Source organism: Dermacentor variabilis, chromosome 3, assembly GCF_050947875.1.
Source record: "Dermacentor variabilis isolate Ectoservices chromosome 3, ASM5094787v1, whole genome shotgun sequence".
Lineage (NCBI taxonomy): Eukaryota > Metazoa > Arthropoda > Arachnida > Ixodida > Ixodidae > Dermacentor > Dermacentor variabilis.
In genome coordinates, this window is record NC_134570.1 from 16,039,290 (window position 1) to 16,066,226 (window position 26,937).

General features: G+C 46.2%; 1 protein-coding gene across 4 annotated transcripts in view; it reads left to right on the top strand.

Moving 5' to 3' along the window:
- The first annotated feature begins 2,837 nt into the window (after positions 1-2,837).
- melt (ventricular zone expressed PH domain-containing protein melted) overlaps positions 2,838-26,937 on the top strand; it is a 125,530-nt gene continuing 101,430 nt past the window's right edge. For 3 of the 4 annotated variants that reach the window (XM_075684286.1, XM_075684288.1, XM_075684289.1), the window contains exons 1-7: positions 2,838-3,094; positions 8,662-8,920; positions 10,211-10,355; positions 10,804-10,978; positions 13,021-13,184; positions 18,301-18,510; positions 26,047-26,184. In XM_075684286.1, coding sequence (XP_075540401.1) covers positions 8,712-8,920; positions 10,211-10,355; positions 10,804-10,978; positions 13,021-13,184; positions 18,301-18,510; positions 26,047-26,184 — 1,041 coding nt within the window. In that variant the 5' untranslated portion in view covers positions 2,838-3,094; positions 8,662-8,711. The other variant, XM_075684287.1, reaches the window with a different exon arrangement.

The window sequence follows — 26,937 nt, forward strand, 5'->3', positions numbered from 1 at the left end:
GCAACTTCCTGGAAATGCACAGGCCAAGTGAACCACGTGATGATTTTCTGCGCTAGCATACATGATTGAAGTAGCCCGCACAAGCTGCGACCGAAAATGCCAGTAGAGCCATCTTTCAGCAGGACGAAAAAACAGCCTAAGACGTGTGCCCCACAGGTGTGTCACATCGCACCCGCGGAAAGCATCGGGTGACCCACCGGTGGGCCACGACGCACAGAGCTCAAAACTATGATAAGGGGCTACGCAGTGAACGTGTTAATGAATAGCTTTCCACCTGACTCATCAAAAATCACGGCAGGACGAGCCCACACTTCGAGAAACTTCTTCTCGCCCAAGCGGTGCCGCTCCCGGGCGAGATGGAACCAGACCTCCTTTTGTGCTTTCGCAAGCACTTCATGAAGTCCCGGCACCCGACCCCCGAAAACTGCATTTCCGCATGCCAACCAAACCTGGTATGAGCACTCGCTGAGAAGAAGCACAAACTGGTTGACCGCCTGATTAGGCAAAGGGTGCAAAAATCGAACTGTCTGACAAGGAACGCCTGGGAGATTAAAAAGAGTAGCAATCTTTTGGAGAAGAGCTGCAGGAAGCAAGCATTGCGTAAAGGTATGAACCGAGTCCTCACGAGTGCCACAAAAGGGGCACACCCCACGAGCCGGGACGGCTGTCAAGGGCCTGTAGCTCAACGGCAGGCACCGTCGCGCCAGGCGGTACATGAACGTAGCTCGCCTAGCGTCGAGGAAACTGGCCGTAATGAGCTTCCAGTTTGGCCTGTGAATGGACAGGTCATACATTTGGCAATGCGTGGGTAGACCTGGGGTGAGGATATCTACTAATTCTTGGAGTGGAGTTGAAATTACATCAGTGTCAGGGTGAACCGTGCGGAGGCTGACCAAAGAGTTGGCAGCAGCCGCATAAATGGTGGACGGGGAACCTGAGCGAAGCACAGGAGCATATCCGAGTTAAGAGCGGCCTGGGTCCATCTGACGTGTAGTGCAGTAGCCACGATGCCCAGGTCGGGAATTCAGAGTCCTCCCTTATCCCTGGGCGCCTTGAGCACCCGCTTAGTTACACAACCATTTGTCCCCTTCCAGAGGAAGCGAAAGAGGACCCTCTCCAAGATAAACTTGGTTCGGGTTGGAACAGGAGACACACGCCACATACGTCAGGAAAGAAAACAGAAGTGAGCGCAGAATTGTCACTCGAGCAGTCAGTGGACATGACAATGTGCTGAATTCTTGAATCCTGGTTTCAAGCTTCTCTTTAGCCTGTTGCCAGTTTTCAGAAGATAGACCGTCTGGTTCGAACTGGAAACCTAGAACGCGTCACTGCGTTTTTACGGGGAGACCATGAACGGGCTGCCGACTGGAAGGAGTGGAGTTCAAGTACATGGCTGCACTTTTCGACCTATTCATCCTTGCATTGCTTGCCTCGCAGTAACTGTCCATGACCTCCAAGACGCTGCAAGCTGGTGCCTCGTCCGGGACGACAATGGACAAGTCATCCGCATAGGCAAAGAGTGCAAACGGAGGGGAACCTGGTGGGAGGAGGAACCTGCCAATTCTGTTGTCACAGGACACCCTCTGCAGAAGCGGTTCAAAAGCGAGTACGTAGAGGGCAGGTGAGGGAGGGTCCCCCTGCCATACACCGCGTCCCACAATGAACGACTCCGAGACGCGGTCCCGTATGCGAACAGCAGAAGTTGGTCGAGAATACAAAGCTTGGACCATCTGCGGAAAACCCACACTAAAACCAGCCTCTTCCAGGACACGGGAAAGGTACCTATGGCTAATGATGTCGAAAGCCTTCTGATCGAAGGAGCAAAGAATACCTGGAAGTTTCCTGGTATTTGCCTACAGGAGGAGGTCCCCCACTGCTAAACCAAGAAGCTGTGTAGAGCGCCTATGGACACCACATGCCTAGCTGGTAAGGACCCAAAACAGTGCTGAGTACTGGCCTGAGTCGCCTACACAGGTATTGTGCTATGAGCTTATAATCGCAGTTCAGAAGCGTGATTGGATGCCATGGCTCTCAGATCCAGAGCTCCTCGACTCGTCCTTACAAAGGAGAGTGATTAGCCCCTCACGTTGAGACGCTGACAAAGTCCCTTCACTGAGTAGCCTGTTCACCAGTGATGTGAACGGCTTCCCTAACAGTGTCCAAAATTTAACATAAAATTCGACTGTCAGACCATCGGATCCTGGCCTGCGATTACGCTTCATAGACTTCAAAGCCGAAAATAGCTCGTCCTCATCTATGGCTGAGTAGGAGGTTTCTTAGCGCGTGTTGTAGGCGGTTGTACCTAGCGTGCCGTCGGAATCCGCCTTTTTTTCACGGCGCCACGGGGCATGCGCCCTACCCTAGCGGATTAGTCGCGAAACGTTTTGGAAGGGACGCGCACGCGGCCATATATCGGAAGAAAATACCCCGGGGAAAAAAAAAAAAAACGCGCTTGGACGCGCGCTGTTGCAAACGCTCGTGCCATGTACCGCGTTGAAACTCTACTGGTAGCTCGACGTCGGTGTGGTGCCGAAAACGTGCGTAAGACTGCGAGTACACTTTGAAACAGAAAACGGCCACATATTCAAGGAGAAAAATCTCCCACATTTTCTTTCTCGCGCCTGCGCACAAACGGTTGGCGATCCCTCATATGAACGTCTCGTGTGATTTTAGGACGCGGATCTCTACGCTGCATGCATGGTCGCATGCATAGAATTTCTCAGCATATTACAGCGAAAAACTCCATGGTTGCATGGGGCATTAATATAACGATTTTGGTAGTTTATGAATGCGTTTTTAGGAGGAGAGATTTCGAGTCGTGAGTATATATATTGAGGCAACGGTGAAAATGTCATGTGCGAAACTGCGGTGCAGTAGAGCTGCTTTTATTTTGAGCTAAAACAAAATGAAAACAAACGTGCCACAAGTGCCTTTCGGTGGTTTTCAAAACTTCCCAATTGAAATGTGCAAATTCGCTTGGCTATTGTTGAGCATTTGAGTGCCCAGCTCTCGACGCCTGGCACTTGTCTCGACGTTCCGCGCTTGTCTCCGCGAACGCTTGAGGGTCTTCGAGACGCTGTCGTCGACGTTCTCCGTGAGTCATTGACGTCTGCACACGCAGGTTCTCTTGCACCTGAAAGAAGGCGTCTCTCTCAAAGGGCAGCCGCGTGCTTTCACGCGCCCTTGATTTGATGCGACAACACCGCTGATCATCACCTTCCGTTGCAGTGATAACCAGAGTCGCGTAGGTTCGCTTACCTGTTGCGCTATGCTACCGCCACCATCGCCTAGTAAATCCGTAACGGTGACCTCGGTGTACCCGCTTCGTATACATCGTGTGTATTATACCGATGAAATCGCATCACCTGTTGCTAAATTCGTACCGAGATTACGCTCGCGCTGGGATGGGAGTTTCACTACGTTACACGGCCGAACCAAGCACATGTAGGTCCTCGCTCATTGCGACACGTCGTAATGCCGTTGTTTGGGAACCTTTGAAACTGCCTGCACAGCTAGGGACGCTAGTCGACCGTGATCCATTCGTTACTGGCAGCTTTGACCTTATGCACTGGCACCTCTGGAAGGCATGTCACCGAATAGAGGTCACGCTGGCACGCACGTTTTCGTGTTCATGGCAGCGAAAAAGAAAAAAGTTGCGAAGTGACGTCGAGAACAGCATATGTCACATTAGTCATAACGATAGGACCTTCAAGTTTCTGTTCGTATGCATGTTGTGAAAAATTCAGTGCGCCAACTTATAACTGACGTGACGGCACTGCTGGTATCGTTTAGTTGTAAGTTATTCTGCTGTATTGTATATTACAGTTGACTTTTAAGAACTGTCGCAGTAGGTGACAGGGTAACCGATGACAGTGCTGTGTTGGCGGTCACAACAGTGCTGTAAGTTTTTGTGGAGCTTGAAATTCACGCATGAGTGTAAAGTGACGTCAGTAAATGTATAGCCTTGTTTCTGTCATCAAAAGGATGCGCTGAGACATCATAAAATGCGTAAAGATACATGGTATGATGTTCATTTGACATTTTGTTGCATTTTGCCATGTTGTCATTGGGAGCCTTGCACATTTTTCGTACCATGTAGTATTACCTAGCTCAGCAGCAAACACTCCAAATCTAGAACGATGGCAGCCGTTTGTTCAAACATCAGTGGGCCAGTGTATAGCAGCTTACAGTTATTGCAGTACACAGGCAACAAAAAAGCTCAATTTGTTTGGCATCTTAGTATACATCGTGCAATATTCAAAGTCGAACTCATGATCATCATCAGTGCACAATATGTTCTGAGGATGTGAGCAAATTCGGGTTTCCCAGTGATCCTGTGGACCAAAATATACCGCAGACCTGAGTTTTGTAAACTGAGTTGCCTTATATGCATTCTGACATCTTAATTTATTTACTGCTTGCAAATATGGTATTCACATACATTTTTAGATTATTATTATTATTATTATTATTATTATTATCTGCAGTACTGCCAATCTCAGTGAGACTAAAGCAGGTGGGCATTGTATTTGATAGTCTTACAAAAAGAAACAAAAGAGAAAAAGCTCCCTTAACTGCTACAGAAATCACGAATGACAATGTGAAATACAATACTTTTGGTTGGTACTACAATATTGCTCAGTAACAAATATAGTATTACTAGAATTTATATAAAAATTGTGAATAAATGACCCGTGTAAGATTAGAAAGGTTATACAGCTAACAGATAACAGCACAGAAGTGACCAGGTTGGGGCTCATCAGTTTGGGGCTTGAAATGCAGAAATTCCATGCACAGAAATAAGTATTACAGGTAAGATATGTGGGTGTGTTAAGTGGTGTCTTCTGTTTTTGGTGTCTCTAGTAGGTTGATGAACGATGAAAGTGACAGAGAGGAAACTATGTATGAGTGGATGAGATTCCGTTCTTTGATCGCACATGGGAAAAGTGAAAACTTAAAATGTGTCATTGCGAACACTGTACTGGTTTAGTGTAAATGGGTGCCTGTTTCGCAACAGACGTGATGTAGACGAAATAACATACTTAGCTCAATCTATCTTATAACTGCCGTGCATTAGTTGTTAGATGAATTTTAAGCGGGCTCATTCAGCCTTAACAGATTGTGTTTTAAGACCTGCATCAGCTAAGAGGTTTGCAGGGGAGTCATAGGACCTGTATTTGTTAAAAATCAAGCTCACAGCTTTTCTTTGCACCTTTAAGTGTAGAGCAAGGACTTACGAGCCTTGTGTGAACTTGGCTAAAATAATGTGAAAGAAATATTTTATAATAGTTTATAGTATTGCAAAGACTTACAGTGGCAGTATCAATACATACCTATTATAAACTGTCACTCATATAGTCTAGCTTGATCTTTCGGAAATCTTAATTTGTCTTTAGTAGCTGCTCTACTTTTTGCATGTTTTATATGGCTGGCGTACAGCTATAATATTATGATTGTTCAAGCACATTCGCATTTTGTTCTCTTATGGTGATTGTCTGTATAGCGTATATTTTGCTCCTTAATCAACCTTTTTTGCCACTGCAAATGGTATATACATGAACCATGTGATGTGAGGGGCACAATGGTCTTATGCTTAGAGCTAACCTACCATAGGATGACAGGCACACTTGGTCTAGTGAAAAAACAAATGCTTGCAGTTGAGTAAGGTGAAAAGGCATGTTGCCATGGCAGCCTGTTTTTTGCAATTCGCATGTATAGACAGTTGGAATCATTGTTTATCTGATAAGGTCATATTTCCCTGGTGCAGTATTGTTGAGGTGTGAATAATATTGCTGATGCCTTGTCCTGACTGCCCGAGCATGGCATATCGCTGGCATTCATTTTTTAAAAAATATTAATTGTACCCCACTTGGCAACACCAAACCAGAGTGCATTCAGAATGAAAAAAGAGGTGCACACTTCTGCCACTACTTTGAAAGCAAAGCATGTCCTATGAGAAATGTAGAGAAACACTGCAGGTTAGTAAGTCTGCAGGCATCTCAGTCCAGAGGTTTGCCGGCCACTCTCATCATTTCCACTTCGATGTAAGCAGCCAGGTATTGTTGATCCTCAGTGGAGGTAGCCAGAGTCAGGTGGTTGGCAGAGTGTAGTACGCTGAACGTTCTTACTATTTAAAGGGAAGTAAGTGCAGTCATTTTGTCGGTGAGATCATTTACCTGTGCCCATATTAAATGGTTTCTGACTGGTGTTAATGAACAATTATTAATTTGCAGAAATTGCTTGGTTTTGACTGTCAAAAAGGCTGCTAGTAAATAGATGTTAATGATGCAGTTATACTTTGTCTGCAGATGTTGAAGCTTAAAAAATCTGATAAGTCTCATCGATTTTATGTCAGACCTTCCCTGAGAAATTCTTTTGTAAATATATAATTTAGGTATTTTGAACTCCAGTGAGTATATTTTCTTTATGGTTGCATTCTACACAAATTTAAATTAAATTATGGGGTTTTATGTACCAAAACCACGATCTGATTATGAGGGACATCGTAGTGGGGGCCCCAGAAATTTGGACCACCTGGAGTTCTTTAATGTGCGCCTAAATCTAAATACACAGGTGTTTTCACATTTTGCCCCCATCGAAATATGGCTGCCACTGCCGGGATTCGATCCCGCGACCTCCATGCTCAGCAGCCCAGCACCATGGCCACTAAGCAACCACGGCAGGTCATCCTACACAAGCTGAAGAGCATGATTGCAAGCTGTCATCATGGTACAACTATTTTGAGTATAGGAAAGACTGCACGAAGTGCAAGAACCAAAGCTGTAATATTATAGCGATGCCTTCCACTCAAATCTATGCCAACTCTTATCATCCACCGTCCACCGCCAGCTGATCCCACATAACATGGGGTGAGTGGCGCTTGGCTAATCAAGAAGTGCAAAAAGAAATAGCATCAGAAAAGGCACTGCTAAAATATCGGGGTCCAGCTTGTCTTGCAATACAGGAAGGATCAATTGATAGTTCTGAAACAGCAGCATTGGCATTTGAAGAGACATATGACTGGCTACATTGAAGCATCTTTGCAGGACACAAATTACCCGCAAGTACACAAATGCAGAAGGAGGTCTCTAAGTTACGGGATTTGGAGTATACTACTATAGAATAGAGAATACCATGGTGGTGAACAGGGCTAAACTTCGGAAAATTATTTACACAATATGTTGATGTAAGTGGGGAATAAACATACATGACAATGTTAAACATGGAAAAGCAGTTAGCATGAATGATGTAAATAGTCAAGAGTTTAACAAACATGAACACAAGCTTTTTAAAAAATATGTTGTCTCCTTCTTCATATCTGCATTCGAAGAATTCCAAAATGATATGAATGAAAAATTTGCAGTAGACTTGCTATAATAAGCCATGCATGCATTTCACATGCATCACATGCATTTCATGTACTTGGAGAATAGTGAATTCCATTGTAGGGCCGTGGTAGTGGGTGGGGCCCCGAGCCATTTTGACATATCGCAAAGGGCTAACAATGGCCCATTTGGAATAAAAACAGAATGGAATATTTTTACATTATCCCGGCCCAACTCTCCCTTCATTTTCGTTCTTTTTTTTTTTTTTTAAAGCTGAGCTACTGCTGCACCTTGTGTACTTGACAACTCCCTTACTTCCACTTCTTTCATTCTTAACTTTGCACTGTTCCCCAACATTCCTTTTTCCTTCCCCTTGCAGTGCTCAGGTGTCTATCTTGAGCCAGGTTAAAGGGACACTAAAGGCAAATACTAAGTCGACGTGGACTGTTTAAATACCATTCCAGAAAACTCGCGACGCATGTTTCGTGCCAAGAAAATACTTATTTTACTAGAAAATCGCATCTGAAGGGTCCGAATACCTTTATCGCAATTCAAATCTCCCACCACCCGACCGAGGGAGTGGATTACTGACGTTGCATACGTCATCACCACTTTGCTGCCGTCGGTGAGTAAAGCGGCGTCCGATAGACGGCGGTACCAAGCCAAGTAAGTGGCGGATTCGCCGCTGCAGCTGCTGTTTGGTCAAGTGGTAGACTGTTCCCGCTACATCACATTGAAGTTTCGTTCTCTGCTGCTGGCAGTTTGCGAGAGTTTCATGAGCCAGCAAAACCAGCGCAGCACTACGCGATAACTATAGAAACGCGAAAGCGTGGGCGGTACGGAGTCAAGCGAAGACTAAACATTTCAACCACCTGCGTCGTTGTCAGGGTTATTTCAATGAGTTGCTTTTCTAAAACTGAAATAAAACTGGACAAGTAGCATTTTATTTCGTCTTATAATACAATACAAGCATGTTTTGTGCAATTAGTGGTTTAGTACTAGTGACAGAATTTAACTGAAGAGTGCTTTCATCATTGGGCAAGTACTTGAATGCCCCGGGGGAGTCTCTAATCATGTACTGCATTTACCTCGATTTCTCGATTATTAAGGCTCTGTTCGCGATAATATTGACGCATTAGAGATTCTGGAGGACTAATCTATCACTTTAGCTTGGCTTCATATTTGCCTTTAGTGACCCTTGAATATGTATGGCTAGGGAATCCCTCAGCAAGCACTCCCTCATTTTCCGTTTATGTGGGTGCTGATTTGTTGTTTGTTTATTTAATGTTGGCATTTGCACGCAGTGATTGCCTGTGATATCCGTCTTGTCTTACAGCATCCAAGGGTGGATAACAAGGGGAATCCACTCCCAAGCAATGTGCCAGGATGCACGAACTGCTGGCACAAGTTTTAGAGAACCGAGACCTGTCACGGGCAGGTGACCTGTTCTCGGTGGAGGACCAAAAGATTGTGGGCGACTTGTCGGAGGTCCTGACCAAAATCCGTGACATTGCCAGTAGCTCAGACTTCCTCCACAGTGACAACATCCAAAGTGTGGTTGAGATCTGCATCACCAGGGTCACATCAGCCATCCGGTGAGATAGACTTGCATGTTGTCAGCACTAAGGGCTGGGCTTCAGAGGATGGGCATGGCTCAAGCTCAAAGATGAACACAAACATCAAAAGCAGTAAGGGTGTGCAAATATTAAGAATTTCAAATACGAATTGAACACATTTGGTATGAAAATTCACAATTCCAAATTTTTGAACATCTATTTCTGTTTGAATGTAAGGGATAACAACACTTATTGTAGGCTCGAGGGAGGAAGTATGATGGAAGTCAGGAATGTTGCAAACAATTCTGCTCCAGGAGATGCTTGGTTTTTCCTCAGAAGCACCAGTTCCTGAGCAAACGCGCTGGGCAGATGGTTCTTGCTAAATTATTTCCAGTCATTCAGTAAGAATACCTTGTGTCTAGATAGCCTATTGAATTAATTATCTGTTTTCATTTAGGCTAAGAAATTTGCATATTAATTTGGTCAGTCTCTCCAATCTTGCCTCTTTTTAAAAGAATGTGCGATGTATCACACCACTTTCCTAAAGTACAGCGCTTTTTGTGCATCTCATGGAGAGCAGTTCTGTAACCTGTTTACTGTCAATGTCCATGTGTACAAGATAGCTAAAAGCAGCTGTTGCTGATTGGCAAGCTCCTCAGTTGACCAGATGTCCAGTTGTGAATTGTGTACATGGAGGTATCGAATAATGTAGCTAAATGCTTTTTTTTTTACTCTTCTAGACTGAATGGACTACTACTAAATGGACTCTACTAAGAGTTTATGTTTCACTTTTTGTAGAAATGATGCAAGTATTCAATATTCTGAACTTTTTTCTTGAATATTCATATTTGATTCAATGAAAAATTTTACTATTTGAGCACCCTTACAGAGCAGTGCATTTTGCAATCAGGTGGAATAGGAGGCTGTGTTGTTCTGCTTAACTCTTTAAGATAAGAAACTACCATGTTTTGGTACAGTCAAACCTTGATGTAGTTCACACGGACATAACAGATTATCAGTTATAAAAAAGTAAATAGTAAGTATCTCTTGCCGATTTGAAAGGGTAATGAATATGTGCATATTCATAGGGACGGTATTTTCATGTCAGATACTTTATTAGCAACTTCATTAGGACAAGATGTGACTGTACTATTTGCTTGAGCATGCAATATTCTTTAAGATAATTAAAGCTATGGTTTAGATTGTTTAAGAAGGCTGACCAATATTTAGTGACTTGGTCAAATTCATGAGTTACTGAAGTATTTGTTATTGTAGTTTGACCTAGCTTCAGCACTCTAGCATGGTTCACTACTTTCTTCCTTCGTGCAGGGACACTGGGACCATAGAGCAACATGCACATGCTCTTGTAGCACTGTTGGAGTCCTGCCTAAACCATGATCTGCGTCCGTCATCAAAAGATGAGGATCCGCCACATGCTAAGATCGCTTCAGACATTGTCAGCTGCATCTTTCTGGTATGTACATGTAGGTAGCTGTTGGCCAACAAATGGCAGGTGCAAACGCCGACAACTTATTTTGTGCTCAAATTTTCAGGGGAGGTGCTGAACGCTAGCAGATGCTTTACGTGTTTGTTTTACTCCTGTATTTTCTTGTTTCAATGGTTTTTGCACTTGCACCTAAAATAATCACCAGTGCACGTGTTCACTTTCACATGTTCAATTTGTCAGATATGTAAAAGTGTTCTTTGTTATTCCATGTGTTGCGTGTGTATGTGGCAGAGAATTGGTAGCTCTTGTGCAGCTGATAGATGTTCATGTCATTCGGAAGAGTTGTGACAAATGATTCTGCACTTTAAGTAGGCGAGAAATGTTCCTTTAGCATGTGTGGCTTATGCCTTTTCCATCTTTTAATAGCTGGCTTGAGGTGTATGAATAATTAGCTGCCTCTGTACTGATTGTGCAGAATCATAACAAGAAGTCTGTAATGAAGCTGGCACTTCCTGTGGCGATCAAGTTCCTGCACCGAGGCAACAAAGAACTGAGTCACAACCTTTCCCGCTATCTTTCCCTGGCTGCTGTCAACAACGCTGAGCTGCTGTCCCCGCACGTGCAGCCCATTGTGGACAGCGTTATCAGTGGTACGTGCCCAATGTTGTTTCCTGTGCAAGCAAATCTGTCACTACCCTTGAGCAAGTTCATCTTTTGCCAGTACAGTTGACTCCTGTTAATAAGACCCCGGTGGAGCATGCAGAACAGGTTCAGATACTGTGATTGAATTGCAAACATATATAAGCAGAGCAGCATTAGTTATGATGCCAATTTTGGTGTTGGCGTTGTGTTACTAAGCCTGACAGCAGTGCTTGTTGAAGGTGCACACCTTGCCTTTAGGAATTATGGGAACTGCCAGAGTGGAAGTGTGACATCGATGAATTAACCGTCTCCAGACAAAAAATTAGCTGAGCTTCTCATGCATGCCCTTGCGAAAAAAGATTTAACAATGAGTCCAACTCCTCCAGCACTGTTTTTCTTCTAATGCAGCCCTCAAGACTGCTTGAGCTTGTCCTCTACTCTATGGTTGTTGTAATCCGTATCAGCTGGTGTAACTTGCCTGTTGAAGTCTGAAGTTGTGAACAGACTTCTTTTTGTTTGCTATTGTGTTGCCGGCTATCTATCTCAGAAGGACGTCCTCCATGGGATGAGTGAATGCTTCAACTAGTGTTTAAAAGAAAAGAAAGTTGTGGGGTTCTCACTTGTGCTCTTCGGACAAAGGAATGACAACACAGTAGTGCAAACAATCACTAGGGTATTTACTGCACCTTTCATAGATAGATGCCTGCTAGCCGAGTTGCTATCCACAAAACGTGCTGATGTGTGCGCGACAAATCGCGGATGACTTACCGTGACTGCATAGCGAGCGAATATGAACGCTTGGTCGTTCGCATGCACGGTCACACAAACGGTGGGGCATTTGAGCGATCGTGTTGTCCATTCTGGGGTAGGCCTCGCAAGACGGTCTCGCAGAAGCATAAATCAGTACACGCGCAGAACGTCCGCACTGCTTGCCGATCCCGAGCCAAAAAGCCTTCACCTTATTGCGCCCAAGTAACCCCGCTGTTAGGTGGCGTTGGCAGTGCAGCACTTGCACCACCACTCATACTGCGCTTCAACCAGACCGACTGCCGCTAGCATCAAGCCACGTGGTGAAGCCGGATTACAGGAGACGGGAGCTATGCGGGAAAACAACATATCAGGGGATGCGTGAGAGTTGCGCATCTGCACAAAGTGCAGTGATTCAAAGAGCTAGATTCTGTAAGTGAGAGCAATATTGTGATACAGTGTATTATGTTGACACATCTAAAGAAAAAAAAGCCAGTACGTGCAATGAAATTAACCTGTGTGCAGTGAAACCCACCTTCGTTACAGTGTTTAAAAAACTTTTTTAATAACCTTAGCCTTTCTGATACAAATTTTTGCCTTGGTCTTGCTTTATACATCAACAGAATCATTTGCATGGAAAAAGAAATTTGTCTTTCTTGCAAGTTTTCTTTCCCCATTCTTTCACCATTCTTAAAGGGTTAAATAAGTAAAAGTGAGTTTTCTGTTGACTCCAGTAATTCCAGAAATGCCACTGTTTTGTACCTCTGTGAATGTTGTTTGCCAATGCGACAGACTGTGGCACCTTATTCAGGTATCAAAAACTGCCTGAAGAGCTTGGATTGAAGCTAGGCGGCAGCGCTGATTTGGTCGGAAGAGCATCCTGTCTATGTTTCTGGGCACATTACCTACCTCTGATCCTTACCACAGTTCAACCTCTAAATATACAGTCAAGTGCAAAAATCTAGAGACTGCAGCATCAACAACAATAACGAAATGCGAAGTTTTTTTTATACAGCTGTGCAACTTGTAATTGTCTCAGTACATTACATTGGTTAAACAAGTGCATGTAGGCTGTGCCTATATGCACTGCACGATTTCAGCCTGCGTGCTTAGACTGTGAAGAAAAATAAAATTATTTTGTGGCATCTGCATTCTCCAGACATTTGCTTGTGACTGTATATACGTCTCCAGACATATACTGTATGTAGCTGAGCGGTGCAGCTCTTTTGTTGTGCTACTGACTTGGACTCTTGGATGCAGTGAGAAAGGGCCATAATGTGTGTCATGCCAACCTATGATGCAGGCAACTACGCCCTTGCCCGAGTGCTGCCCTCCATTTACGTTGTGAAGAAGGAGCCTATCCATGACCACCTGATGGCGCTCATTTCACTGCTGCCCCTGTGTGAGAGCTCTGAGAAGCTCAATTTGCTAGCTCTCTTTGAGCTGGTGGCCAAGCACAAGCCCTCTGTGAGTTTCTGTGCTGCAGTGTATGATGCAGCATCATTATGTTTACTTCTAGGAGAAAGACATATCAGCTGTGTGGCATGAACTAGGTACATAACTTTTTGGCATAGCAAAAGAATGTAAGGCTTCTTTCAAATTACAAAGCTTGAACAGAATGCCAAGGGCTTGTGTAACTAAAAAAACCTTGCCAGTGTAATATGTCCCTTTGCATAGCGTCATAGCCTAGGCCATAGTGTCATGCATCGTGTCATAGCCAGATCAGCTGCTCATGAGAGCATTTATAAGGCTGTGCTGTAAAATATGCATTAAGTGTTACTCGCCTTAGGATTTACTCATTGAATGATTTGAACAGCAGTGAATATATGAGTGCTTTCTCAATTGTACATTACTTTCTGCTCTATAGTAATGACAGCTTAAGCATGTCTCTGAACTTTCACAATGCTGTATAATTTTAGTCATTCATGTAGTAGGTGAATGTTCATTCTCCTCCTTCCTTTGGTCGGTGCCACTGAGTCAGTGTCACTTTGTACTGTAAAACGTAATGTTCATAGAGCAGACAGTTCCTTTAGCATGTGAACTTACAGGTTACGTTCCGCACTTTATTAAAGGGCCCCTCACCACTGAGGTCTTTACCATGGGTTGGCAGGGAGAGAGCAAGTCATCCTGTCTTGTTTATGCAATTACTGTATAATTACTGTATGCCTTGTCTCCTAAAACCTTTATTCGTAAATTTTACATGTTGCCATTGTTGTTTGTATTATTTATTCCAGTCATCATGCACAGGAGGTCCCATTCAGTTTCTAACTATGGGACCTCCTTCTGTATATACATATGCTGTAATTATACCCATTTTTGTCATGAATAAAACTGATTCTGATGACTGTGGTCATGCTTCCAAGCAGGTTAATGCAGCAGCAGCAGCCGTTCTTTAGTTAATGTTTCCTTTTGTTGTAGTTATAGATAGTCAATTTGTTTATAAGCACAGCCACAGATCATGGGGAAGAAAAATAAATTGTGGGAAAAGCACCACAGTTGTCTGCTTTTTTACTGCATTAATATTTGCTCACAGTTGCTTTAGTAAGATATGAGCTGTGGTGAGGCATCATGGAAAATACCCTCATTTCCACTGTTCCTAATAATGGGTGGTGATGGTGGCATATTTTTGTGTAAAGCTGCCGTAAAAATATACCAGACCAAGGAGTTGGTGCAATTCGGTGATGGACGCAGGTCTTGGAAAATCAATGATGGCTTGCACCTCTGCTGAAAGTGGTAGTATGCTAGTAGAGTCCATGTAGTGGCAAGGAAGTCGAGATCTGGCTTGCCAAATTCACTCTTTGCCACGTTAATCATGCTGTGTTTAGAGAAGCGCCCAAACAGCGAGGGAAGGTGCTGCAAATGCTGTTGGAGCAAATGCTGTTGGAGAGAGTAGCTTACCCCCAACAGGTCATCCACGTGGGCAAAGGCAAATGGAAGGACACGCGGGGCGTAGTTGATAAAGTGTTGAAATGACTGCAGCATTGCTGAGGCTGAAGGGCATCGGAAGAAACTCTAGATACTGAAGGGTGTTGTAATGGCTGTTTTGGGAATGTTTTCATCTGCCACTAATTAAACTATGCGTTGTAAGGTGTGTTTCAGTAAAGGCAAGCTGCATGCAGCTGTACGGGAAACATAGGCCAGGTTGTATTTTGCTTAAAGGTCATGTGTTGGTTTGACATGCTTTTGGAATCTACAGAGTTGCAAGAATGCTGTTGACAAAAATTTAATACCCTACCGACGTGCATTACAATATAAACATGCACATGGCAGTCTTGTCTGCAATTTTTTAAGCAGGTGTGGCGTTCGTGCACTTGTGTACTGTGTAAAAGGAAGTTCTACCGCTTGATATGCATTGTACAGTTAAACCTCAATATAACAAAATTCTCGATATAACGAAGTAGCTTGCTTTTCATGATTTCTTCTCCATAGAATTTGATTCATGATTTCTTCTCCATGTATTTAGAACCTCAATATAACGATGTGTGTTTGTGTACGATTTCAATATAACGAAATTCCACTGCCGTCACAAAGGCTGTGGGGATGCGTGACTTTCACGCCTCCCCTGAGATCTAGTTTTCCCGCATGGCTCGTCTCCTGCAGGGCGGCTTCGCCCGCCGCGGTTGGAGTGGTACAAGCGCGGTGCGAGAGATGGCGCGAGCGTCGCGCCGCTGCGGGGTTACTCGGGCGTCGGGAGACAAGGCGCTCGGGCTGTTGGGTTCGAGACAGCAAGCGGAACGGTCGTGCCGCACGTGCAGCGACCCTCTTGCCCGGCGGGTCGGCGCGCAGCGGGGACGTATCCCGCGTGCGCGCCGACCCATGCTTCTGCGAGACCGCCTCGCGTGGCCGCCCTCGAACGCGCCACGATTCGCGTGACCATACACGCGAACGACCAGGCCTTGGGATACAGCATGGGGCGAACATATTCGCTCGCTTCCGGTCGCGGTGAGTCAGACTTCTAGATTTGTCGCGCGCCCATCGGCATGTTTTGTGGATAGCAACTCGGCTAGCAGGCATTGATTTATGAAAGGTGCAATAAATGCCCTTGTGATTGTTTGCACTACTGTGTTGTCGTTCCTTTGTCCCAAGAGCATGGGTGTGAGGGACCCCACATCTGGCTGCCCAACGTGGGACTCTTGGGGCATCGGACGATAGTTTTAACAGTTTGCTTCGTTCGAGACCTTTGTTTGAACCGAAGCGTAGGCCTAGCGTGAATTTTGATCGCTAGCGTCGGCGGCGTGCTTTCTTGAGCGAGGTGATGGTGGCTGTAGTGTGTTTGAACATGTCAACATGCTAAGCCTTTTCGCAAGTGTTTTTTCTTAATGGCATTCGTCGGTACGAGAGCCACGTGGTCTGCATCCTGGGAGAGCGAGGCTGAGCGCCCGCAGAGCAGTGGCAAGCCTGAAGCGAGTGAGTACGGAAGCCTCGTGGGTGATCCGAATTTCTTATGTAAATAGCTTCTTCTATCTCTTTGACTCGGATGAAGTCGCGGCTCTGGGAGCCGGGTGGCCGCGGGCCACGGGTGCCACTACGGGCTGACTGGTATTGCGGCCTGGCACCGGGCACTCCGACACCGTCTGGGACGGTGGGCGCCGTCAACTCGGATGCTGCGTGCACCGAGCGGAGTAGGACCACCTCACAGAGCTAACGTCTCCTCGCGGCTGCCTGTTTTGCGCTCATTTTGAGTGTTTTTGGATGCCGGTTGTTGTCAGGGTAGTGACGCTTTAGGCCTAAGGCTTTACGAAGCTGCCTGTCGCACGTGGAGGGACACAACCTGGTGGACCGTGGCGTTGAGGTGTTGCAATTCGCTTCCCTCATTCTATTTAGCCTCGCACGAACTGAAATTACTCGTTCGACTCAAGAAAGCGAGCTTCGTTCACGTGAACTTAGCATCTGAGTAGCTGCCCGATCTTTTGCTAGCCGAGTTGAACATCGTACCACGTGGGCGATGCGCATGCATAATTCCTCTCCCTTGCACTACTTTAGTGTTTGCCGAGTGTGTTGAGTTTACGCAGCGTGATTGGAGTCACCCCTGGTTTGCCGTCACCTGCACATCGTCTGCTGCTGCCCCGGACTACGATCGAGCCACCCCGGGCGATGGTGATGCTGTGGCCAGTTCGGCGCGGCGACTTCGGCGGCCTCCTGCATCCAGCTCACAACCCTCGGTGGCGGACAAAAGAGCCGGCGGTCACCGACAGCTACAGCGGCTCTTCCCAGCAGGGCGCGTCGGCGCGAGCGACGCTTGTTCGTACCGACTACTGCGCCGTCGTCTCCGGAGTCCTGGCCTGGCATCGTGCCGTCGAGTCTGCAAAGCTGCCGCTGTGACCGGCGGACGCCAGCGGTGCACCCAAGGACAATGTCGGCTCGCATGTTATGGACAGCGTGCGGACATTTCTTCGGCGCGACCACTGTTTAATGTTCTACCTTGTTTGCGAAGCACAGTTTGATGTTAGACCGTGTCACATGTCTCGCCGGAATATGTAGTGATTTAAGGTTGGGGGGATGTGGGGATGCGTGACTTTCACGCCTCCCCTGAGATCTAGTTTTCCCGCATGGCTCGTCTCCTGCAGGGCGGCTTCGCCCGCCGCGGTTGGAGTGGTACAAGCGCGGTGCGAGAGATGGCGCGAGCGTCGCGCCGCTGCGGGGTTACTCGGGCGTCGGGAGACAAGGCGCTCGGGCTGTTGGGTTCGAGACAGCAAGCGGAACGGTCGTGCCGCACGTGCAGCGACCCTCTTGCCCGGCGGGTCGGCGCGCGGCGGGGACGTATCCCGCGTGCGCGCCGACCCATGCTTCTGCGAGACCGCCTCGCGTGGCCGCCCTCGAACGCGCCACGATTCGCGTGACCATACACGCGAACGACCAGGCCTTGGGATACAGCATGGGGCGAACATATTCGCTCGCTTCCGGTCGCGGTGAGTCAGACTTCTAGATTTGTCGCGCGCCCATCGGCATGTTTTGTGGATAGCAACTCGGCTAGCAGGCATTGATTTATGAAAGGTGCAATAAATGCCCTTGTGATTGTTTGCACTACTGTGTTGTCGTTCCTTTGTCCCAAGAGCATGGGTGTGAGGGACCCCACAAGGCATGCCGAGGCGAATTGTAACTTCCACAGACGCAGATGGTCAAATGATTGAATTACAAACGGCTGTTTGCAAACGCGCCTCTCAAATCGTGCGCGCGTGACAAGAACAACCGCTGAAGTGGAGCTGCAGGAGGGGGAGTGCGTGCGAAAATGTGGCTGGCTTCACTCAATTCCTGCCGTCGACCTGAAGATATCGTTGACATGGCGTGAAACTGTATCATTTGTTGCCGACTCTCAAATTCATAAAAGTGAACCATTTCCTCATTCAACTTTGCTTTTTTTGATTGCCCGATAATTTGGAAAATTATGTAGCCCCTTTCCTTGTGTAAAAAAAATCGATCAGCAACTGTACTTATTTGCATAGAAAGGTCGAATTTCAATACAACGAAATTTCAGTTTAACAAAGCAAATTGCCGGCTTTACCGACTTCATTATATAAAGGTCTAACTGTAGTTCTATATTTTGCCAGACAAACAAATAGTCGTTGTGCCCTGTTTTATGCAGCTTCTGGAGAGCAATGTGCCCCAGCTGAGCAGTTGCCTAGGCAGTCCAACCACGATGGGCTCTGTGCTGAAGATCTTCCAAGAGCTGGCAGCGGCCAAGCCCCAGCTGTTTGCCGAGTACTTGCCCAAGATGAAGGCGGTGGCCCTCGCTCAACCAGTCCATCTCACCTTGGTGGCGCACATCATGGCTACTGTGGGACGGCTGAGTGCGGTTAGTGTTCTACAGCATCACGCTATACCAGTCGTCTTTACTTTACTCATTGTGTTCTATGTACCATGGTTACAAAGGCAGCTGGGACCCCTGAGCTGGGTTAGATTTCTTTTAATGTTTGTGCAATAACACAGCTAAATGTGGTATAGAATACTACATTAACAAATTTATAAGTACAAACCGTATTAGTATACATAATTCACAATGTAAGTAAAGGCTCCTTGATCATATTTAAAAAGGAAAGGCAGTTGAGTTCTGGCCTTCCAGTCATTGAGCTTACTGTTATAGCTACCAGGAATAGGAAAATAAGTAAAACAAGCAGCAGACGAGAAAATATTGTACAAGAAAAAAATTTTCCCGCCAGGTTTTGTAATGAGGGTGTGCCTGACTGACCTTCTTCAGTGCTTTACATCTGCAGGTTGGAATGACGCCTTGCACCGGCAAAAGATGCCGAGACCGAGTGGGGCTATACTAATCCAGATACAACCAACTTAGGAAGGCCCACTAAGCTTCAACAAAGACACTCCCTCATCAGAACAGGAATTGGCCTCCCTCGTGCAATATTCGGCACCCCCTAGCTCATGATTCCTACAATTAACCCATGGCCCTCAGTCCCCAGCAGCTGCGGAGCACCTGACCAAGGCGGCGGTCAGACCTGTAATGCAGCAGAAGGTGCTAAGAATCTCTGGACCTGGACAGGTCGCCAATGGAAACTGACCCTGGCAACCTTCAACAGCCGAACTCTGTCAAGTGAGGCTAGCTTAGCAGGACTCTTTGAGGAACTATCAGCTATTGTTTGGGATATTATTGGCCTTAGCAAGATTAGAAGAACTGGTGAGGCTTATGCAGTGCTGACTAACGGCCATGTCCTCTGCTATAGAAGTCTCCCAGATAAGAAGCAATACGGGGTAGGATTCCTAATCCATAAGGACATAGCGGGCAACATTGACAAATTCTACAGCATTAATGAGAGGGTAGCAATAGTGGTAATCAAACCTAATAAGAGGCATAGATTAAAGGTAGTACAAGCCTACGCTCCAACATCCAGTCACGATGATAACGAAGTAGATAAGTTTTATGAAGATGTTGAATTAGCGACGAGAAAAGTGCAAACTTGATATACTGTAGTAATGGGCGACTTCAATGCAAAAGTGGGGGAAAGGCAGGCTGGTGAACAAGCAATTTGAAACTACAGCGTTGATTCTAGGAACGCTAGAGGAGAGATGCTGGTAGAATTCGCAGAAGGGAATAAGCTGAGGATAGTGAACACTTTTTTTCAGGAAGCGTAGCAACAGAAAGTGGGCCTGGAGAAGCCCTAATGGTGAAACAAGAAATTAAATTGATTGATTTCGTACTTTCTGCCGATCCCAGCATAGTGCAGGATGTAGAAGTGATCGATAGGGTAAAGTGCAGTGATCATAGGTTAGTGAGGGCTAGGGTTCACCTCAGTTTGAAGAAAGAAAGAATGAAATTGGTCAAGAAGAAACAGGTCAACCTAGAGGCAGTAAGGGTAAAAGCAGACAAATTCAGGCTGGTGCTTGCACAATTACACATTACCTAATCTTACTAGGTGTTACTCTAGTTACCTAACCCATGTATTAATTAGCAGGAAGGAGTTGTGATAGCGCAGCACGTCATGCTGCATGCCTACTGGGCGGGCTAACTGCTATGATCCATGTGACGTCACATAGCAATATATATATGTACGCTGGCACTGAATAAACTGATTCCACTCCCAGTTTGGCTGCGTCATGACGTTATAACACTTGCAAACAAATATGCAGCCTTAGAACAGAGAGATGAAGATGACATAGAGGTAATAAATGAAACCGTAGCTAGGCTGGCTTCAGAGGCAGCAATTGAAGTGAGAGGCTAGGCACCAAGGCGACCAGTAGGCAAGCTCTCCCAGGTAACAAAGGACCTAATAAAGAAACAATAAAGAATGAAAGTGTCCAACTCAAGAGATCAGATAGAATTTGCGGAACTGTCAAAACTGATCACCAATGCAGAATAAGTGATATTCGAAATTGTAACATGAGAAAGACTGAAGAAGCCGTAAGAAATGGACGCATCCTTAAATCAGTGAGAAGGAAACTTGGCAAAGGACAAACCAAGATGTATGCACTGAAAGATAAGCAGGGTAATGTCATCGGCAATCTTGAAGGTATAGTAAAAGCAGTGGAAGAAGCCTATACTGACTTGCACAGTACCCAGAGCACGCACCATACCTCTGTTCAAAGTAGTAATGAACAGGCTACAGAGGCTTCTTCTGTAACTAGCAATGAGGTTAGAAGGGCCTTGCAAGATATGAAACGGGGAAAAGCAGCAGGAGAAGATGGAATAACAGTCAATTTAATCAAAGATGGAGGAGACATAATGCTTGGAAAACTGGCGGCTCTCTATATGAAGTGTCTATCGACTGCAAGTGTCCCAGAAAACTGGAAGTATGCGAACATTCACAAAATCCACAAAAAGGGGGACGTTAAAAAATTGAAAAATTATAGGCGCATTAGTTTACTCCCTGTATTATATAAAATATTCACCAAGATAATCTCCAATACATTAAGGGCAACACTGGACCTTAGTCAACCAAGGGAACAGGCAGGTTTCAGGAAGGGATACTCTATAATGGATCACATCCATGTCACTAATCAGGTAATCGAGAAATCCACAGAGTACAATCAGCCTCTCTACAGTAAAACCTCGATATAACGAAGTTGAAGGGGGGTCGTAATTACTTAGTTATAACCATTAGTTTGTTATAGCCACTAACCATTTCGATCCACAATTAGCAAGCAAGAGAGGATGTACTCGCCACCAAATATCACAGCAGCTCGCCACAAGAAAAAGAACAGCCGTCGCACGGAAAAAAAACATGCGAAAAAAAAGACGGCGAGGAATTACTACTTTACTCACGCCAAACAGCTCATCACTGATCGATCAACGGCACACCAGCTGGCAGCTCACTTCACAGAAAAAAATGTCCTTGATAGATTTTGGCACATCTTCTTCAGGCGAATGATGGCTTTTTTAGCTGCAGTCGCTATTTCGAGTCCATCCTCATCGTCATCATGAGCGCCAAAGAAGTGGCACAGCAGGTCTGCCGCATTCAGCGCTTGTGCATGCGTCGGTACATCGGGTTCGCCAATATTAGGCTCCGGGCTGTCGTCGACACATTCGTCACTGTCGTCATTAGGCAGCCCCTTCACTGCTCGTACAATTTCTGCCCCCATTAGCTCCTCCGTGGTCACCGCGTCAGCGTCGGCACTGACGTACGTGCAGAAGATGTCACAGTCGGGCACAACGCCGGCGTCAAGATGAGCGTCCCACGACACTAGTGCTTGGTTGGCCGTGGCATCCTCATTGGCGCCAGCACCGAGATCTTCACTGTAACTGCTGCTGCTGACGCCAAATGAGGCATGCCGGAAGCAATTGGCGATCGTGCTTGCCGGTACAGCCATCCAAGCAGCCTGTAGCATCTCGATCGCCATGTACAAGTCGATCGTGGGCTGCTCGTGATCATGCTCATATTGAGCAGAATCCGGTCGATCACACACTTGCGGTAGTCCGACTTAAAGTTCATGGTAACTCCTTGGTCGAGGGGTTGCACAACTGCAGTGTAGTTTGGCGGCAAGAAGCATAGCTAGGTGCTTTTGAGCACAGCGGTAGTATGGTGTGCCGTGCAGTTGTCCAGTATGAGGGATATCTTCCGGTTCAGCTTGCCCAGCCGCTTGTCCCACTCCCGCAGCCATTGTGCAAAAATTTCTCTCGTCATCCAAGCCTTACAGTTTGTGGGGAGCACAGGCGCCCATCTTCCCCCGCGTCGTCGCGGTCTCGTTGGGAGCCGGCATAGACATGGGAGAGGTGCACTACCCCCTTTCCTGCTTCTTCCTCGCTCTCGCGATGCGCGCACACCTTACCTCCCCGACTCGCAGGAAGGTAGCTGATGGGTGAGGAGGACATTCCCCTCGCCAAAGTAAAAAGGTACTAAACAGTGCCACCGGGGAAGACCCTCTCTCTCAGACGTGAGACCCCTAACCTGCCGGACTGGAGTACCTGCCGCAACCCGTGAGTGACCTCGTTTGCCTGACTATCCCAGGCAACGAGGCCAGCCTATTATTACTTATTACAGAGAGGACGCCCCTCTGCCAGTGTTCTTTACTGCTGGTAGCAATAAACATTACAGTTGACGCTGCTGGTTGCCTTATTCGTTCGAATCCGACGTAGCCGCGATTCCCGCGTTACAGGTTGGGGAGTACCACAGAGCGACTGTGTGGGGCTAGATCCGGAGCTTGCCTCCGGCCCTAGCCGCACGCAGAGTGGAACCCCCACGAGTTGGACACATGACTCACTTGGAGTTTTCGTTTGCCTTTGAAGCATCGTGGCGATGCACTTTTGCCAATCACGAGAGCCGGCACCTTTTGCGACCCATCCATGTTGGCACAAAGCAACACAGTTACACGGACCTTGCTCTGCTTACCACCCTGGCAGCGTTCACTTTTGAGGGCCAAGGTTTTTTGCGGCAGCATCTCGTAGAACAGGGCTGTCTCATCCGCATTGAACAAACCCTTGGCACTGTAATTTTCTAGGAGCTGTCCAACGTTTGTCTCCACCCACGCCACTGCAGCTTCGCGGTCCACAGGCTGCACTTCCCTGCTTACAGCCCTGCCGACGATGTTGTGGCGCTCCTTGAAACGCTGCAGCCAGCCGACACTCACCAAAAAATCATTGTGCCCCATGAAGCACGCGAAGTCCCTTGCTTTGCTCTGCAACAGTGCCCCACTCACAGTAGTGCCGCTTGCTCTTGCATCCTAAAACCACTTGAAAACCGCCTTCTGTACAGCTTCGAAAGCGGGGCCTCGCAGCTTCTTTCTGTTGCCTTTTACACCACGTGCGACAGCACTAGCAACAGCTTCTTTACTGCTCAAAATCGTCGACAGCGTGCTTAACACTATGCCAAAATCTTCAGCCAATTTTTTCTTCTTCACGCCCAACTTGACGGCTTTCAGCATAGCCACCTTCTGCTCGATTGATATCGTTTTGCGCTTCCGTTTGCTGTTGACCATCTCTTTTCTGGCGGCGGGAACTCGCACGAACAAACCGATAGAAACACTGATATTGTTGATGCCCACGAAGGCAATGACAAGCAACAACAAAACCACAGTCGGCGGCGCCCCACATACGCAACGGAGGAGCGAGCGGGTTGTCCAGTTCCATGGGAAAGGGGATGCTGGGAGACACACACGAGACACAAGAACGTCGCACACTATAAGACATTGACCTGACGGGTACCAAAATGGTCAGTAATTGCTCGTTGTTGAAAAAAAAAGTTGCCAACGATTATGTTACTTCCTAATGCCAAATTTGAGTGCAGCTCTTCAGCTGCTTCGGCTTTCTATATACTGAGGCAAATAATTCAAGCAAGACATGTATGTACAGTTACAACTTTTTATCCTTCACTTCTTCAAGAAACACTCCACTCCCAGTTCTTGATTGTCATTGTTTATGGTCGGAGAAATAGATGGATATATTATAGACTTGCTGCACCAATGCCTGGTTCAGCGAAGCGCACCTCTGGATTCTGGCGGCAACTCGGGCAGCTCATTTAGCAGCAGCGCTAGACGAAGGTCTTCCACCGATTGCTTCGCTCATGGCTCAGAAAGAACTGACTGAGAATAAAGGCAGACGGATTATATTATAATATAAACGATCTGTGAGCCTCGGACGATCCATCTGGTGCGGAACATTTCGCACCAACCATTGCAAACAGAGCGTAGCTTGGCGCAGCTGCCTTGCTTATTGGGAGGTTGCGGAAGGCAGTGCGTAGGCGCATAGGAACGTTGTGCGGTGAAGAGATGGCAGTGACTGACTGATGCCGCTGACGCTGCTAGCGAGTCAACTCTAGGTGGCTTTGCGTTTTGGCTTGGGAAGTGCGCAGTGATCCGCTTATACCGAGCCGGCGCTTCGGCAACCGGAGGATGCCGCACGCTCTCGTGCAGTCACAGACATGGAGTCAGTCAACCTGTAGAGTCTGTGAAGGAGCACATTTACTCAGGTCAATTAATCGCAGGGAACCCTGATCGTGAGAAGGAAATTCATAGAATAACAAAAATGGGTTGGGTCGCATACGGCAGACATTGTCTACTCCTGACTGGATGCTTACCATTATCATTGAAAAGGAAGGTGTATAATTAGTGCATTTTACCGGTGCTTACAAATGGGGCAGAGACTTGGAGACTGACAAAGAAATTTGAGAACAAATTAAGGACCACGCAAAGAGCGATGGAACAAAAAATGCTAGGCATAATGTTAAGAGAGAGAAAGAGAGTGCTTTGGATCAGAGAGCAAACAGGTATAGCCGATATGCTAATTGACATTAAGAGAAAAAAGTGGATCTAGGCAGGTCATGTAATGCGCAGGCTAGGTAACCATCGGACCATAATGGTTACAGAATGGGTACCAAGAGAAGGGAAGCCCAGTAGAGGACGGCAAAAGACTAGGTGGTGCGATGAAATTAGGAAATTTGCGGGTGCTAGTTTGAATCGGTTAGTACAGGACAGGGGTAATTGGAGATCGCAGGGAGAGGCCTTCGTCCTGCAGTGGAAAAAAAATACTCTGATGATGAAGGTGGTGGTGGTGGGGGTGGTGGTGATGATATGTAATGATGTTCCTTGGTTGCATTAAAGGGATGCTAAATTGAAAATAAGGAAAAATTGCGTGGTGGGCTAGTTGGCTATGCATAATTAAAGCTTGTTTGTTTTCTCACCTAAGTCCTGTCTCTTCGTCTCTTTGTGCAAGTCTTATAATTATGAAAATAAAGCTTAGCTGTAATAGTGCAGTACCCTTCACCAATACGAAACAAAGCCACTCTTAGCACAAAGTGAAGCCTGGTAAGCCAAAAATGACACAAAAACAAAAGACCAGGGGCCTTGAAGTTCCTAGAATAGCTCGCCGTGCCGTCACTGAGTTTGATGTCTGCGCAGGCCTAGTTAATTTTTTGTCAGTGAAGATGGACATTGTATTTTAAAGAAGTCAAATACTGAACTGGACAAGTTTCAGGAACTTCTACTGCACCACAACAGTTCAGATGCAAAAAAAAAAACACTAAAACCTATTGATTTGTAATGTCCTCATTAGAAAAACAAAATATATCGATATCACAACTGACACACCAGAAAGAGGGTTCTGAGGCAAAATGAAAAAAAAAAGGAAGGTTTTACCTAGATTTTCTCTTGTGATTATCATCCTATTAACACAAATGACCGAAAGCTAGTTTTGAAAAAATACTTTATCAGTCTAAATTAGTTCAGTGTCTCTCTTTAGTGTCCCTTTGACATTTCCGTTAGTACAGTTTTCTTTTGGTTCTGTGTGCTCAGTTGCACTTTTAAAACATAAACATAAAGAGTCTCCTCCGTATATAGGGACCTGTAGCTGATAATAGGCGAGATGAGAAAACATTTATGAGCATTTTATGAGAGCCTTTTCACCAGTGATGTACTAAAAGCTTCCGCCTTTCACATATTTTTCACACTGTAGGAGCGTGCCCAGGAGTGCTTGGAGTTTCTGGTTAGCCAGCTGTCCAAAGGAGACCACAACACCCAGCTGGCACTGCTACGGGAAGCCAAGCACCTAGGAGATGCCTTCCCTGCATTGCTTGCCCCATGCTTGCCGCAGGTACTGGTCGAGCTGTCTTATAGGGCCACCTGAGGGCAACAGTTGTAAACATAGCCATAGCACAATTACACCATGAAGTGCATTGTGCAGTAATTTCAATGACAAGTCATAGCTGCCTCTAGAGGCCAACTGCACTGCTCTTTCACTTCGGCTCACTTGGTTATAGATGAGCAGTATACAGTCGAACCTTGACGTAATGAAGTTGTAATTCGCTAATTCGAGGTTTTAAAGTTTCAGCAGCACAACTTCACAAATTTGCAGAACATTCCTGCCAGATAATATCTCGTCAGTAAGCACTTATAAACAAATTGCAAGGTTGGGCCATAATAGCGTGGTTATGAGCCCCAGAGCTTGCGATGCAGCTATCGCTGAGAGCAATGCATCGACATGGCTCACAGCATTGAAAATTTTCGTGTGTTGCATCATGCAGCACTGTAAATCTTGGAGACCATGGCTGACCGCATTTAGTACCCTCAGCTGGCGGCCATAAATTAAAAACAAAAGTGTAAACAGATATGTATACTTGTCCCGAGAGAAAAAAAGAAGAAAGAAACAGTCACAGTTCCACCAGAAAGGCGCCCCGGAGCATTGATGACGATAGCAAAGAGACAAGTACACAAATTAAGGTTTTTATTTTTATTGGTGTCATGTGCGCTCAGGCAAACAACAGATCTTACTTGATGACCATGAACTCACAGTCACAATGCGAGTGAACGCTTTGCATTATGTCTTGGAAACTTGAGATTGCACGAT